Source organism: Chrysemys picta, chromosome 6 (genome assembly GCF_011386835.1).
Source record: "Chrysemys picta bellii isolate R12L10 chromosome 6, ASM1138683v2, whole genome shotgun sequence".
In the NCBI taxonomy this organism is placed as follows: Eukaryota; Metazoa; Chordata; order Testudines; family Emydidae; genus Chrysemys; species Chrysemys picta.
Genome location: NC_088796.1, coordinates 92,300,747 through 92,317,358, shown reverse-complemented (window position 1 = coordinate 92,317,358; position 16,612 = coordinate 92,300,747). Strand labels below are relative to the sequence as shown.

Sequence of the window (16,612 nt, the reverse complement as noted above, 5' to 3'; positions counted from 1 at the left end):
TGCACTCTTTAGGCCAAATTCTCTCCCTTACATGAGCTTAAACCCACAGTAACTCTATTGGCTTCTCTGGAGTTACGCCAAATGTACACCCGTGGTATGGACCGTGGAATCTTTCCTGCACAGTTTAGTGAAGCCACAGGAGAAAATTTAAATGCCAGCAAATTAAATTACCAAACACTGAAAAGGTCATAGGAGTACTGCACAGTACAGAGTGAAATAATATTCTTAGAATATTGCAAAAGGAAATATCTTAAACAACTAGATAATTCAGCTATAACCAGCATATCTCCTTATGCAGCACTCATTATAACTTCCCCCTTAATTGCCCTATTTAGAAATCCTATGTAACCATTGCACATCTGTAGGCAACACACAGCATTCATCTTGAACTTCAACCCAGTCTTATTGTTGTGTACCTTTGAGTGTCTGCTAGTCATTGTACAGGGTTCAAATCAGTTTTAAACAACTCCTTCAATAAAAACCTCTATAATCAAGCAACAAAAAGATCTACTGCAAAACCACCATTTATCTCAGTAAAATACTACTGCAGTACTTTCTATGGTGCAAATATAAGTAATATGATTTTACAGCAGTCAGCAAATCAGATCGTTGCATTGTTGTCATATGGCCCATGTTAAAGTGGAAAGAGCACAGAATGAGCTCACTGCAACTGAATGTGCTCTGTCTTTGTTCAGTTGGCCAGAAGAAAGGGGGTTGTTGTCCCTTTAAGAGCCCCCGCTCCCAACTGGGTGTCAGAGGTGATAGGAAGGGGAAAATTTTCCTGGACAGAACAGGGAGGACAAGAAGCGACTGGATAAGGTGTGTGTGTGGGGGGGAGGGGCGGGCAGGGGCAGTGCCCTCCAGTGACCTGGGGGTGGTATTTATACTCCAGGCACTTCCAGAGAAGCCCCCTTTCACAGCAATCAGGTTAGCAGTATTATACACTGGGCACATAGGCAGACTGCCAAGTCACCTGGAGGTTCGCAGCTGAGCCTTGGTAGCAAGGAAGGCTGAGTTGGTATGGAAGGAGGGCTATGCTCTGGGACCAGGTGATGCCCCTCGGGCGCTCTTTGGCAGCCCGGGCACAGACATCAGATGTGATTATTTTTCACTCTGATGTGGGACAAACCCAGATTTCTGTGTGAAGGTGATGATTATTTGGTCTGAGATGTTACAGAGGAGGAAGCCATAAAGCCTCCCAAGGTTGATAAGGCCAGGAGGCACACGAATAGGGAGGTGGCTAAATTCGTATACCACCAAGATGGATTGGCAATTGCTCATGAGGAAATATCATATTGGGCACCCACATTATTCAGGAAGGATGGGATTCCCCTGTCCGACCAAAGAGTGGATATATTTATGGCCCATATGAGGGGATGAATTGGTAAATATCTGGGAACCCAATAAAGGTGAGAAGGAGGCAGCCAAGCTAACTGCTGATGCTTCCTTGTGGCAGGTGTCCAGTACAGGTACGCATTACAGACGGGATAATGGTTCTCTGATCAAATGAATGTGGAAGGGGATTCAGTGGAAAGCATCCCTTAAAGAAGCTAAGGAAGAGAGGTTGGGAAGCTAGGGAAGATATTAGGGGGCTCTGAAATCTGGTATGGTGGAGAAACAAATTCTCCCCCTTTTTCCAGCTCCCTTAATCCTCATACAAAGGGAGGGGTGCCGTCAGCCCTTCCAAAAAGATGGACACAATTAAGGAAATAATCATGACTAAGGCTACGTTTTAGTCACGGATATTTTTAGTAAAAGTCACAGACAGTTCACAGGCAGTAAACAAAAATTCACGGCCCATGACCAATCCATGACTTTTAATAAAAATACCAGTGAATAAAACTTGGCCGGGGGGGGGGGGGGGAGGACTGCCCAGAGGCCCTGTGGGTGCTGGGGGAGGGCGGGCCGGCTGCTTGGGTGCGGGGGGAGGGGGAGCGTGCGGGCGGCAGCACACAGCCCAGGACCCCCACTAGTGCTGCGGACGGGGGGTTGGCAGGGCTGGCAGGCTCTCTACCTGGCTCCGTGCCTCCCTGCCCCAGCAGCAACAGAGTTTGGGTGTGGGAGGGAGCACGGAGTTGGGGCATGGGACCGGGTGAGGCAGGCTCTGGGCGGCGCTTACCTGGGGGGCTCCCCGGAAGTGGCAACAGCCCTCTTGCTCAGGTGCTTGGTGGAGGCTTGGCCAGACAGCTCTGTGAGACTGCGTGCTGCCTCCACCTGCAGGCACCACCCCCACAGCACCCATTGGCCACGGTTCCTGGCCAATGGGAGCTGCTAAGTCAGTGCTCTGGGCGGAGGCAGCACGCAGAGCTGCCTGGCCAAGCCTCCACCTAGCCGCTGAGCGAGAGGGATGTTGCCAACCCCCCTTCCCCAGCACCACTGGGGGTCCTGGGCAGTGTGCCGCCGCCCGCGCCCTCCACCCCCACGCCGCCCTCCTCCAGCACCCACAGGGCCTCTGGACAGTCCTCCCCCCCCCAAGTTTTATTCACTGATATTTTTATTAAAAGTCATGGATTGGTCATGGGCCATGAATTTTTGGCCCGAGACTGCCCCAGCAGTGTCTGGTGCGCCTGGCGCAGGGGCTGCCTGAGCTGCCGGTCACTGTGGAAGTCACAGAGGTCACGGAAAGTCATGGAATCCGTGACCTCCATGACAATTCACAGCCTTAATCATGACCTGTATTATACAATTTATTGTTGAGTACTACCGTACACACTGAGTGAATAAAGTTGTGGTCTAATTAATCCTCATACTTTGCCTCGTCTTTCTTCCAGTGGGGCTGGGACAATCATAGAAATGTAGGGCTTAAAGGGACCTCAAGAGGTCATCAAGTCAATTTCCCTACACTGAGGTAGGAGAAAGTATATCTAGACAGGTGTTTGGTTAATCTGTTCTTAAAAACCTCCAATTACGTGGATTCCATAACCTCCCTTGGAAGCCTATTCCAGCACATAAGTACCCTTACGGTTAGAAAGTTTTTCCTAATATCTTATTTAATTCTCCCTTGCTGCAGTTTAAGCCCATTACTTCTTGACCTAGCTTTAGTGGACATAGAGAACAATTGATCATTGTCCTCTTTATAACAGCCCTTAACATATTTGATGACTTATCAGGTCCCTTGCTCAGTCTTCTGTTCTCAAGACTAAATCATACCCGTTTTTTTTAACCTTTCCTCATAGGTCAGATTTTCTAAATCTTTTATCATTTTTGTTGTTCTCATCTGGACTCTCTCCAGTTTGTTCACATCTTTCTTAAAATGGGGCCACCAAAATTAGACATGGTTCCCCAACTGGGGCCTCATCGCTACCAAGTAGAGCGGAACAATTCTCTTCCGTATCTTACATATGACACTCCTGTTAATGCACTCAGAAAATTAGCCTTTTCTGCAACTGCATCATATTGTTAGCTCATACTCAATTTGTGATCTACTATAACCCACAGATCCTTTTGTTGTATCCACCAGGCAAGGTATTAACAAACTTTAACAGAACTTTATTTACAGTGCAAGTCTCTTCTCCAAGCTGTAGCTGCACACTCTGTAACTCTCCCAGCCTCCTCAACGCCTCCCCCTCCTTCCTGTCCTTTCAGACTCCCAACAGCCAGTGCTCCCAGTTCTAATAATACAAGCAGCATCTAAACACCACATTCCCTCCTCTCTTAAGAAACTTTCCAAATTAAAATAAACATTGTTGTTCTAACCCCAGGAACAAATATGAAACAAGACACTATACTGTTGGCAGGAATATTACACTGAAAACACTGTAGATACTACATAACATAGTTTTTAGTCCAGGCAGGTGGTCGTCTGAGTCTGACAGGCCGTCTCTCAAGCCCCGGTTGCAGTGCAATGTCTTGTTGTGTTGGTTCTACAGTGAAGTCATCCAATGCAGACTGGGTATTGGCATAATCTCCTCTTGGTGCATAGGCAGATGCCAGATAAGAAGCATTCCATACCCCCCCATCAGAAAGTCGATAGGTGTAAGGTCCCTTCTTCTCTATGATTTTAAGAGGAGCTGTGAATTTATGGTCCCCTTTGCATAAGATTCCAGGTTTTTGTATTCTAACAAAGGAACCACACTCAAACTTTGGTTCCTTAGCACCCCGTCATTTGTCTGTAAAAGCCTTAGACTTTGCTTGGTTCTGTTCAACTGTCTTTCTCTCAGCATTACTTAGTGTCCTTGAAGCAAATGCAACAGTCCTCTCTATGTTGTCCTTATGAAGTTGTGTGAGGACAGCCCCAAGTCCATAATCAGAAGCATCAGTAGTTACAACTGTGGGCAATGTGGGACTGAATAATGCAAGTACTGGACTATGTACAATCAAGTCTTTCACCCTTTCGAAACTAACTTGTGCATCTGTTGTCCACACTAAGGTTGAACTTCTCCGTAGTAATTCTCGTAACGGTTCAATGACAGAAGCATAATTGGGAATGAATTTTGCATATCAGGAGGTAAGACCCAAGAAGGAATGTAAGGTTTGCAAATCTGTTGGAGGAGGCGCATTTGAAATTGCCAGGATATGATCTGGATCAGGTTTTAGTCCAGCCTGTGAAATTGTATGCCCCAGAAAGGAGAGTTCAGTTTGTCTAAATTTGCATTTGGATCTATTGAGCTTGAGGCCTGCATTGCTGATGCAGTTTAGTACAGACTGCAGGTTATTGTCAGGCTCCTCAGTAGTATTTCCAAACACAATAATATCATCCAAATAGCACTGAACTCCATGTTGATTCTTCAGAATCAATTACATCATTTTTTGAAAGGCACTTGGAGCTGATGCGAGACCGTATGGAACACGTTTAAAACGAAATAGTCCCTCATGTGTAATAAGTGCTATGAGGTCTCTGCTATCTTCATGCAACATAACCTGGTGGTATGCGCTCTGCAAATCAAGAGTAGAAAACATCTTTGCTCCACGGAATTCTGCAAATACTTCCTCTATGTGAGGAAGAGGATGGCTGTCAATCACAATAGCTTTATTTGGCTCCCTTAAGTCCACACAAAGGCGAATGTCTCCACCCTTCTTCTGCGTCACTACTATAGGTGAAACCCATTCCGAGGAGTTAATCTCTTCAATAATGTCCTTTTGAACAAGTTTTCTAAGTTCCTCTGAAACAGCTTCCCTGACTGAAAATGGTAAGCGCCGTAATTTCTGTCGTACAGGCAACACATTATTCCGCATTTTAACTTTATGCAGAAACCCATAAGCACAGCCGAGTTTCTCCTCAACCTGGAGTTGGGTCCCAGCTGAAACTGGTGTGTGTACCGCAAGAGTGCTTTGCTGAGGAAGATCAATTAGTCCATTAACTACCCTCAGATATAAAGCAGCTAATAAATCTCTGCCAAGATAGCAGTGCCTTTGTGGACAATGTAGAACTTCGCAGTTACACATCGATCTCCAAAAGTAACTATTGCTGGCAGGCAGCCATGTACTGGAATATGTTTTTTCAAATAGCATACCAAGTGAAGTTTGGGTTCAGTAAGAGGCACATCTTTAAAGTCATGCAAATAGATGGAATCAGGTAGTATAGATACTGCTGAGCCAGTGTCCAACATTAGCTGAATAGAGTGTGATTTGCCTGAGGGTATGGCAGAAACATTTACAGTGCACTTTATCTGTTCTGGAATATGTGCAGTAGTGATTTTGTCTACACTCAGCACAGTAGCATCTGGTATTGTAACTGCATGCACCTGTTGATTGAACTGGCTACTGTGACATACTTTAGCAAAATGCCCAATCTTTTTGCAACGATTGCACTGAGCTACTATTGCTGGACATCCTGTGTAGCTTGGAAGATGTTGTGGGGATCCACAGCGAAAGCATGCTTTTACTGTATTTTGCATTCGCTGAGTCAGTGGCTTTTCATTAGTTTTTCCTTTTGCAATTGTTTGTCTGCAGTGATAGTGAACTTTTCTGCAAAGGAGTCACTCTCTGGACTGGGCCTCCTGTACCCTGGCTCATTATTTTGGCTTCAGCTGTAGCTGACTCAATCTGAGTAGCAATGGTTATTGCTTTTTCTAGTGTAAGTTGTGGTTCTAGAAGTAAGCGTTCTCTTACACGAAGCATTGTTGTTTTCTCAATGTGCTGGTCTCTAATCATCACATCTGCCATATTCCCAAAGTCACAAGTTGCAATCAGACTCCTCAGGGAGGCAATATACTGCATTATAGTCTCCCCTGGTTTCTGCTCACGCTGGCGAAATCTGTAGCGATTAGCTACTACATTCACTTTTGGCACAAAAAAGTTCTTTAATGCAGTGAGTGCAGTCTCATATTTATCATCTGCAGGGGGAAAAGTGTAAAATATACACTGCCCTTCTGCTCCAAGGCAGTGGATTAGCAGAGCATGCTTTCTTACTTCAGAAATCTCTGTAGCACTGATTGCAAGCAGATAAGTCTCAAACATACGGATCCAGGCAGTAAAAGCAATTGGAGGCTCACCTGGGCTTTGCAGAAAGGGTGCAGGTGGGTTCAGAGGCAGAAGATCCATCCTCGTCGCCAAAATGTTGTATCCACCAGGCAAGGTTTTAACAAACTTTAACAGAACTTTATTTACAGTGCAAGTCTCTTCTCCAAGCTGTAGCTGCACACTCTGTAACTCTCCCAGCCTCCTCAACTCCTCCCCCTCCTTCCTGTTTCCTGTCCTTTCAGAGTCCCAACAGCCAGTGCTCCCAGTTCTAATAATACAAGCAGCATCTAAACACCTCACCTTTCCAATAGTACTACCACCTAGCCCAGGGGTTGGCAACCTTTCAGAAGTGGCGTGCCGAGTCTTCATTTATTCACTCTGATTTAAGGTTTTGCGTGCCAGTAATACATTTTAGAAGGGCTCTTTCTCTAAGTCTATAATATATAACTAAACTATTGTTGTATGTAAAGTAAATAAGGTTTTTAAAATGTTTAAGAAGCTTCATTTCAAATTAAATTAAAATGCAGAGCTCCCCGAACCGGTGGCCAGGACCCGGGCAACGAGTGCCGCTGAAAATCAGCTTGCGTGCCGCCTTCGGCACACGTGCCGTAGGTTGCCTACCCCTGACCTAGCCAGTTACTGTATTTCCCATTTTGTAGTTGTGTGTTTGATCTTTCCTTCCTAGTGTAGTACTTTGCATATGTCTTTATTGAATTTTATCTTGCTGATTTCAGACCAATTCTTTAATTTATCAAAGTTGTTTGGAATTCTAATCTTGTCCTTCAAAGTGTTTGCAACCCCTCCCAGCTTGGTTTTATCCACAGATTTTATAAGCCCACTCTCCACTCCATTATTCAAGTAATTAATCAAAATACTGAATAGAACCAGACCCAGGGCTGACCCCTGCAGGATCCAACTAGATACATTCTCCCAGTTTGACAGTAAACCATTGATAACCATTCTTTGTGTATGGTTATTCAATCAATTGTGCACCCACCTTATAACAATTTAATCTAGATCACATTTCCCTAGTTTGCTTAGGACAATGTCATGTGGGACACCGTCAAAAGCTTCACTAAAAATGATCATGTCTATCGCTTCCCCCCAGCCAGTGGCCCAGTAACCTTGTCAAAGAAGGAAATTAGGCTAGTTTTTCTTGCCAAAATCACGTTGGCTATGACTTATCATCCTATCATCCTCTAGGTGCTTACAAACTGATTGCTAAATAATTTCTTCCAGTATCTTTTCAGGCAGTGAAGTTAGGCTGATGAGTTTTTGAAGATAATCATTAATAGTTCCAAGGTTGCTTCAGCTAGTTTCTTAGGGTGAATTTCATCAGGCCCTACTGACTTGAATACATCTAACTTATTTAAATATTCTTTAACCTGTTCTCTCTCTATTCTGGCTTGTATTCATTCCCCCTTGTTCTGATTTTGTCCCTACACACTTGTGCTATTCTTTTGTACTCATTCTAAGCAATCTGCCCATGTTTCCACTTGTAGGATTCCTTTTTGATTTTCAGGTACTCAAATTGCTCCTGAGGCAAAACATAGTGCCCTCTTACTATTCTCCTGATCATTCCTTTGCTATTGTGCCTTTAATACTGTCTCAGAGAAACTGCTAGCTCTCCTGAACTCCTTTCTCCCCCTTAGATTTTCTTTCTAACGGACCTTATCTACTAACTCTCTGAGCTTATTAAAGTCTGCTTTTAAAAAGTCCATTGCCCTTATTTTGCTGCTCTCACTCCTTCCTTTCCTTAGAATCAGGAAGCCTATCATTTCATGATCACTTTCACCCAAGTTGCCTTCCACCTTCAGATTCACAACCAATTCCACCCAAGTCAGAATCAAGTCTAAAATGGCTGCCCCCGGTTACTTCCTCCACCATCTGAAACAAGAAGTTGTCCCCAACACATTCTAATAAACTTATTGGACATTTTGTGTTTTTCTGTATTGTTTTTCCAACAGATATCTGGGTAAAGTCCCCCACTATTACCAGGTCTCTGGGTATTTGTCCTAGAAATTCCTCAATGAATGTAACTTGTTAATTTCACATTCTACAGTATATACTAGGGACATCTGAAACAGATGGCGAGAAATACCACAAGAGGAATGATGACTGTAACCAGGAAGAAATTGACAGAAACGAATCCATTCTTGTTATAACCCAGGTGTTATATATTAGAACATTGCTAATGAAGACTCACTGTGTGTTACTAGATTTTGAGAACTAGTATGTGAAAAAGCACAACACAATAAAAATGTTAAGGTTACTGAACCACTCAGTGTGCTTTATTTAACAAACTATTTTTGTCAAATTATAATATTTCATAATGTATTAGTCAACCTCTTGCCGTATATTTTAAAAAGGTAAGGAAGGGATGACAGGTTACCGACTAGTATAGGCTCTGCAGCTGTGGGAGGGAAGCCATTTTATTTACAGCAGTATTTGTTATTGCCTTCTCTGTCACTTTTAGAGTGAGTGAACTGGTGCTTATGGCAGCTGTGGACAGGTCCCATTAAACGTAACAGATGAGGTGCATCTATCTGCAGGAGCAGTGTCCCTGCACTTCTGGTTCTCAGAAACAGACCAGAAGGGAAAGGAGGCTTATGTGGTGGTGAAGGAATGTGCAGATGGGCGCTTGTGCCCTGTAAAGGCAGTAAGAGCCTTGCTAAAAACTTGGGTCCTGCAACCAGGACCGCTGTTCATACACGATGATGGCAGCTGTCTGACAAGGTACCAATTCAGCGCAGTATTGAGAAAAACCCTGCGCTGCTGTGGTCTTGACCTCTCTCCAAATTCGGTACTCATTCTTTCAGGATTGGGACAGCAACATCGCAGTTACAAGGGGTTTCAGCTCACAGCAGGTGCAGGCAAGAGGGTGCTAGAAATCACGGTGTTACAGGACTTACATCTGCACCAAGCAAAAGATGGCAGGGAAGAGCAAAACGTAACTAACTTGTTTGTTTCAGAAGCTACACATAGCATATGCAATATCTGGATTTGTGGGCACTCTGTGGTGCACTGGGCACACAAGAGGGCAGCCAGTACGGCAGCTGGATCTCAGCTGGGCTGCAGTGGTGAAGTTGTTCATGTCGAGAAGAGACATGCAGTGGGATCAGCTCATGCCACTTCTGCGCTCACTGACAGGCAATGGCTGGGAGCAGACCTAGGGCATGTGGGCAAGGCTCGTAAGAAAATAAATAAGGGGGTCACCATGATATTCCTGGAGAAAGGGGGCTCAGTGATACAGCATGGGGACATCCATTACAATCAGCCAGAAGTTTTGGGGGACGATGGCATATATCGGTCAAATGGAGGTTCTGACATACAGCTAGAGGATGTGCGGGCATGGATTGGACAGGTGGTGTGATACCAGGCTGCATGCTTGGGTAGGGAGTGACCTCGCTAGAAAGTTGGCATTTGGAAATTCAGTGCTCTGTCAGCTAATATTGTTTGTATTGGTGACTGACTACATGACATTCTTCCTTCTAAAACAATAATGAATCCATATTCTAGCACAGGGAAGGGAGTATTGTGCTCCTGAAGGTATCATAATTTGAATGAAATGTAAAACCAAGAAGCTGAGAAGGCCATTCATTAACCCAACTTCTTCTTATGTCCACGGTAAATTCCAATTTGGGCAACTGCATTTTTCCCACCCAACATTCTCCCCCCTGTAGTTACAACTGAATAAGCTGTTCTTCATTTCTGCTCCTAAACTGTCAGATATTGTTAAGCAGTTGTAGCATTTAACCCTGGAGGTAGCTGACATTGTTATACATATTCCCTTTTTAAAAATTATTTTCAGTGTTAATTTAGTGCTTGTGAGAGTAGCTGGGCTGACAGCCTTGGGACTGAAGTTTTCTGTCTAGTCACAAAAATAAAAGTGGTGCAAGCACAGTCAGCAGCAGTGCAATTTGTCCCACCAATGTACATTAGCCATCACCTGGAGAAACCAACTCTGAGAGTGGGAAGGCAATTCAGTTACCGGACCTAGTGGATTCTTGGTCTCTCTCTACCAATAGGTCACCAGTTATTCTAATAAAAGGTCTATATTGCACCATAAGTTTATACAGCACTTGACAGAACACAGACATGGCATGAACTCTATCACAACTGTGAGGGGTGTGTGTCTATTCATTTCTTTATGTATAATCTACCTGTCCACAGGCTATCAGCTCATTTAATGTAAAACACTGATTAACCTACTGATAACAATGACTTTTGTTTACTTCTGACCTGGACCAAATTCAAATCTGTGATCAAAAGGCAAAAAATGCTATATCTCATTTCCAATGTCCCTGGTCATTTGAATTCCCTTTTGTTCTTTATTATTAGAGATCTGGTATCCCATTATCCTGACCACTGCTAGTTAATACTTCAGTTTACCATGAAACTAAGAGACTGGACCACAATTTTAACTCCACTGAACTTGTCCTTGCAGCTCCAGCGAAGTCAGAACTTGGCAGTACATAATTTTTTGGGGTTTGTGTAACTTTTCAGATGTTTTTGATGTCTCTGGCAAATGACAATCATCATAAACAGTTCTCACTTTAATTAGCAAAGCTAAAACTCAGTGAGAGTTCTTCCATAACCTAAATTTGAAGACAGAAAAGATTTTCCAGAAAAAAAGTGGGCCTGCTATGCATGTCTTTCCACAGTCCTTTTGAGTGATTACACTCAACCTTTTTCTATACTTACCATCTACAAAATGTCTATACACAATATCTTGATTATGTATAAGCAAATGAACAAAAACAATGAGTAGCCTCTATTCAAGCATTTTCAACCACAGCATAAATAAGTTGGAAATATGAAGGTGATGCTATTCGATTCCTAGCTCAATTCTACATCTATCACATTATTTACCTTTGTTAAATCCAGAACATTTCTATAAGACATTCATTCACTGATACAAATTTATAAAACAATGAACAGGGAGACTCTTTGGAGCCCTGTATCAGAGCCAAAAGGAAAATGTTAAAAACCTACAGGTTTGTAGCTATGTATATTTGGGGAAAAAAATAAGTGTCTAATACTGCAGATGTTCTTCCCTTAAAACCCAAACAGCCTTAATTCCCAGTTGACAGGTTTCTTTATCACAAAAACCATTATTACAATTGACAATTGGCAGACAGCCCAAGGACTGAATTGGTTCTGCAGGATGAGCTCCCATCTCAACTCTAGCAGAGCAAGATAAGGTCACATGGTTAGGGTAGCATTGGCAAACGTCCACTGCAGCTCCTTAATTGCTTTGTCTATGCTTAAAAGACTGCCAGTTCTGAATGCTGTCCATCTAACATCTTTAAATTAGTATTACAACTCACTGAAAGAAAAATAAGATACCTGGATCAGAAAGACGCACACAATTACATTATTTAGTAATCAATGTCTTTAGTGGTTATTTCCCTCTCTCGACTTAAACAGGGCGAATATTATAGCTCAGTAAAGTGAGTGATTATTTCCTAAAACCAGGGAAAGAGCTGACCAATCACACTAAGGGATTGGAAATTAAATCAGAGCACCTACCGCCAAAAGAATTTTTTTAAAAAATTAAAAAAATACATAGTTGCACAGCAACATCAAAAATAAGGGAAAGGCAAAAAAAAATTGTGGGGGAGAAAAGATTTAATCATTTGTATTTTAAGGGCACTTGTGACCTTATTAAAAAGGAAGGCAAATGATTTATTATATTACTATCAGTATTACATTGTATTAACTAGAACACCTTTAAAGATATTTTTAAATGATCAACACTAACACCACACATCCTTAGTCACGTTATAAACAGAAATCTGCAGCATTGCCATCTGTAACATGTGGTCCTAGATATCTGTTGTCTTTGTGGTGCACTAGTTACCTACAGACTAGTTTAACACCTGGTTGAACAAAACACTTACCTCGGCATATTTTGCCACTGAACTGGCTTCAACTGCATAGACTTTTCTAGCTCCAGCCTGAACTGCAAAAAATGAAAGGATTCCTGATCCACAGCCAACGTCTAGGACCACCTTGAAAACAAAAGGCACACCAAAAAAAAAAAAGAAGTTTAGAAGGTGGATTATTTTTAAAGTTGTTATTACATTCTTGAGTGTCTAAGTCCCAGAGGACCAAGCATGACATCCTAAAGAAATATTTAAACTGGGAGGGAAAACGGTGTTAAAAAGCCAATCATCATAAATTTTATTTTGGGTGCTTACATTTTAAAAAGAAACCAAAACTCCAGCTCTAGTTTCCAACTTTTCAGAGGGTGAGGATGTCACTATCATGTACCATAGAGAGTTACACTTCACCTCTGGCTTCATGCCTTGGATACATATCACTGGAACCTGCTAGTGGGTTTCTATTTCTGAGACTTGGCATCCTCAGATTTGCTTTGTTCTGTGAGGCAGTAATAACACAAATTATTGTTGAATCCACATAAGGGAGGCTGGGAGTTTATGAGAGATTCAAATAACCTAAGACATGAAAGAGTTACTGAAAAATTGTACTGGCCACAGCTTGTGACAGGTCAAAGAAGCTCAAGTGAGATTTTTGATTCTCCCTTTGTTTTAAAAAAAGTTCAAGTTTAAATACTCATAATGACAGAAAATTTGAAAAAGCCATTGAAATGGCTACACACCACTTCGCTATACATTTTATTCTGATCTATTTTTGTTTGAAACTTATTCACACACACATATTTCATGTGTATAAAACACAGAGGTTTGAGCTTTAACTGTGTATTATATACATACAGTATAAGAATACAGACACAGGGTACAGTATTAAGATTTAGATAGATTAGATGTACATGTACGCACGCACACATATATATATATATGTATGTATTTCGTGCAATATTTTTACATACTGCTAGGACCACAAGTAGCTGGGTGTAGTTTTCAAATGTAGGCCCTGATTCTGAAAAAAATTATGCACATATTTAACTTTAAGCAAATACTAGCACTGCAGGATTGAGTTGTTTTTTTTTTTTAAATGAAAACACTTATGCAGATATATAACTTTACTCATATAAGTAGCCCTGTGGAGTCCTCCAATGGGATTCCTTATGTGAGTAAAGTATGCAGTGGGGGTTTCTTACAATGTATTTTCTCTTTTCAAATGCTGGTGCCAGAGATGTTGCCTAAACAGTCTGCATTTTGCTGCTAGCTTTATTACCAACACCAGTAGGTCCACACAAATCCCTCCGTACTAAGCTGCATAAAGATTGTAGCAATGGAATTACAAGTCACTCAAGAGCTCATGGTTAAAGAGATTCATAAGTGCATAAATATGGCTGAAAGCATGCTCCACTTTAAAAAAAAAAAAAAAAAACTTACTTTATATGAAACCTAGGCTACGTACTAATGAAAGCAATCCAACCGCCAGTGCATATTGTAGCCAGTCTGAATCTCTGTTACACAGATACAGGGAATACTAAGGCAACTAACACTGTTTCTTTTATTTTACATAGCTTCAAATTAGGCCTTGGGGCCAAAACATTGCCTCTAATATTATTTTCCTTTCCTAGTGCAAGATTTTATTAAGATCATTTTTTATTTCACAGACAACAGGCTGTCACAAAGCCAGTTTTGTTTCCGTGCTTTGGCGGGTATTAGACCACACCTCCATGCCCAGAGGAACTAACTTCAAAACAGCAAATTACAGCAAATATTGGGTAAAGGGGAATAAAGAAAAGATAGGGGGAGGGAGCCGATGACAATCAAGCACTAGTTTCTGTTTAACCACAGGGTAGACAGAAGGATTTGTTAGTAGAAGATTTCTCAAAACCTACTGGGGAACACTGCTTATCATAACCTTTCCTCTTTGTATATGTTGAGAGGAGAGGGAAGAACCAATGGCTATAGTTAAACATTACCAATGGAATGGAGAAGTGCGGCTTTCTACTTAGGGCCAGATTCTGAGCCCTTTCCTCACATCCAGTAACACACGTTACTTCTCAAATGGTTCATCTGACTTTGTGGAGTAAGGTACTGCTGTAGGGCATGGAGGTGCCCCCTGCTGAGATAACTTGGTGCTGCAGGCATGCCTGCCTTGGTTTCCCTTCTTTTAGCGCCTTTTAAGAACTCCACATAGTCCAAATGGATGAGAGACAAGATTCCCCTGAAGGGGTTCTACTTTATTAAATCCAAAATAAGCTTGAACTAAAGTCTCTTCCCCTTGGGCTCAGAGATTGCATAGCCTTCCTCCTTGGGGCCTGTGGTTCTCAGTCCTGGGAGCGTTTCTTTCCTTAGGAAAGTTTCTTTCTCTGTGAGCACCTCCTGTAAGGAAACCCTAATAGTCTTTTATCAGGCCCAGGTGCTCATTATCCAATTAACTACCTAGATGGGCTCATTAAATTAGCTCTTCACAGGTAGCCTAGGCCCGGACTCCCTTTAAGGGGCCAGCAATGTCATGACAGGCACTATCCACTGTAAGTGCATCAGAACCCAGCCCCGAGTGGGTATGTCTACACTGCAAAGAAAACCCACAGCTGGCTATGCCAGCTGACTCAGGCTTGTGGGGCTCGGGCTGTGGGGCTGTTTCATTACAATGTAGACTTCCTGGCTCCGGCTGCAGCCCAAGCTTGGAGGCCCACCCCACCTCGCAGGGCCCTACAGCTCATGCTCCAGCCTGAGTCCAGAAGTCTACACTTCAATGAAACAGCCCCACAGCCTGAGCCCCATGAACCCAAGTTGGCTGGAACAGGTGTGCTACATGTGTCTAGTTGCTGTGTAGACATATCCACTGTGGTCACTAAGACAATGCACTGTGAAATTTCAATACATGGAATTAGCTTTTTTTTCCCATTCTTCAATAGCATTTTTTTTCCAATCAGAAGTCAAATATTCTCAATATAAGTGTCTAGTTTTAGGACTGGCAGTTAGTGAGTTTACTCTATAAATGTATTTGCACTCATGTATTTATATCTATGTATAAGTAAATAAATAAATAAGGACAGGGACGAGCTCAAAGGGCCCAAAAGGTAGTAATTTGTGGGCGTTTCGAGAACTAGTCTGAAGTAGATGAGAGGCTACTTAAATAATTGTGAAAAATCAACATTTCAGGGAGGATTTGTGCTGTACCCATCTAATTAGAGTGAGGCATGATCCTGCAAACTCTCACCCAGGTGAGTAATTTTCCATACGTGAATTTAGTGGGACTATTCACATGTGGAAAGATACACACATGCCTAAGCATTTGCAGAACAGAGATCTGCTCAGGCTTAATTTTTAGGCCTGACCAGGACCCAACCCGATCCCTACCTTTCCTCCCATCCCTGAGTCAGCGCTGCCACAGCCTCCTGCCCATGGGGTCGGCAGTGGCTGCATGCCCCATTCCTGTCAACCACTGCCCTCTGCTGTGCTGTGAAATAAGAAGCGCTAAAACAGCCAGCAGGACCTGGGAACGCAACCACTGCCACTCCGGCCCCACCAGCAGCAGCAGGAGAGTGCCTGAGGGGGTCCAGTTGTTATTTCACCTGACCTGGACCCAACACTTGTAGTCTGGACCCATCGGGTTTGGGTCGGGTTGCAAGACTCTAGAATAAGGGCCTTATTCCTGAAAGGGACACCATCAGTTTAAAAAAAAAATCAATCACAATATGGTCTAACTATTTCTACCATACTATTGTTACTTGTAACATCTAATTATTAGCTGACTGAAAGATTAGAAAGAGAAAATGGATTTCTCTCTCTGTTTACTGAGTGCCTTTGAGAGCACTTTTTATATAGTCTGCTTCCCTGTAGAATCAGGTCAGTTCCCCTTTGTTTGTGTGAATCTTTCATACAGCAAAGGGGGATGGGGAGGGGACTTTTTAAAATACAAGAAAAATGTGACTTTAAAAGTCACAAAAATTGGCTGGGGAGACTTAGGGCAGGTGTAGTACATAAATTACTCAAATAATTTGTTTTAAAAATACACTTATGAGTAACATTTTCAAAAGTGCCAAGTGACTTGGGAGTCTAAATCCCATTTTCAAAAGAGAATTAGGAAATTATTTCTAACTTTATACTTACCATCTAATTAAAAATATTTTATTTTTCATTTTAGGTCATTACTTCTAGTTATACCACAAGAAGACATCTTTACTTGCAAGACGTCATGTTAGTGGCACTTCAACGTTTGAACTCCAGGGTAAAATTTTCAAAAGTGACATAGGCACTTAGAAATAATTTCCTAATGCCAAATAGTGAGGGAGACCAGACAAGAATAGAAAAAAAAT

At 42.3% G+C, this 16,612-nt stretch overlaps 1 protein-coding gene across 5 annotated transcripts in view; it reads right to left on the bottom strand.

Moving 5' to 3' along the window:
- The window catches only part of LOC101949585 (histone-arginine methyltransferase CARM1-like), a 123,593-nt gene that overhangs the window by 44,106 nt on the left and 62,875 nt on the right, over positions 1-16,612 (bottom strand). For all 5 annotated transcript variants that reach the window (XR_010588624.1, XM_005296782.5, XM_024103346.3 and 2 more), the window contains one exon: positions 12,306-12,416. Coding sequence is in view for 4 of the 5 variants with exons in the window: in XM_005296782.5 (XP_005296839.1) it covers positions 12,306-12,416 (111 nt within the window). In the remaining variant the exon portion in view is untranslated. The remainder of the gene's footprint in view (positions 1-12,305; positions 12,417-16,612) is intronic.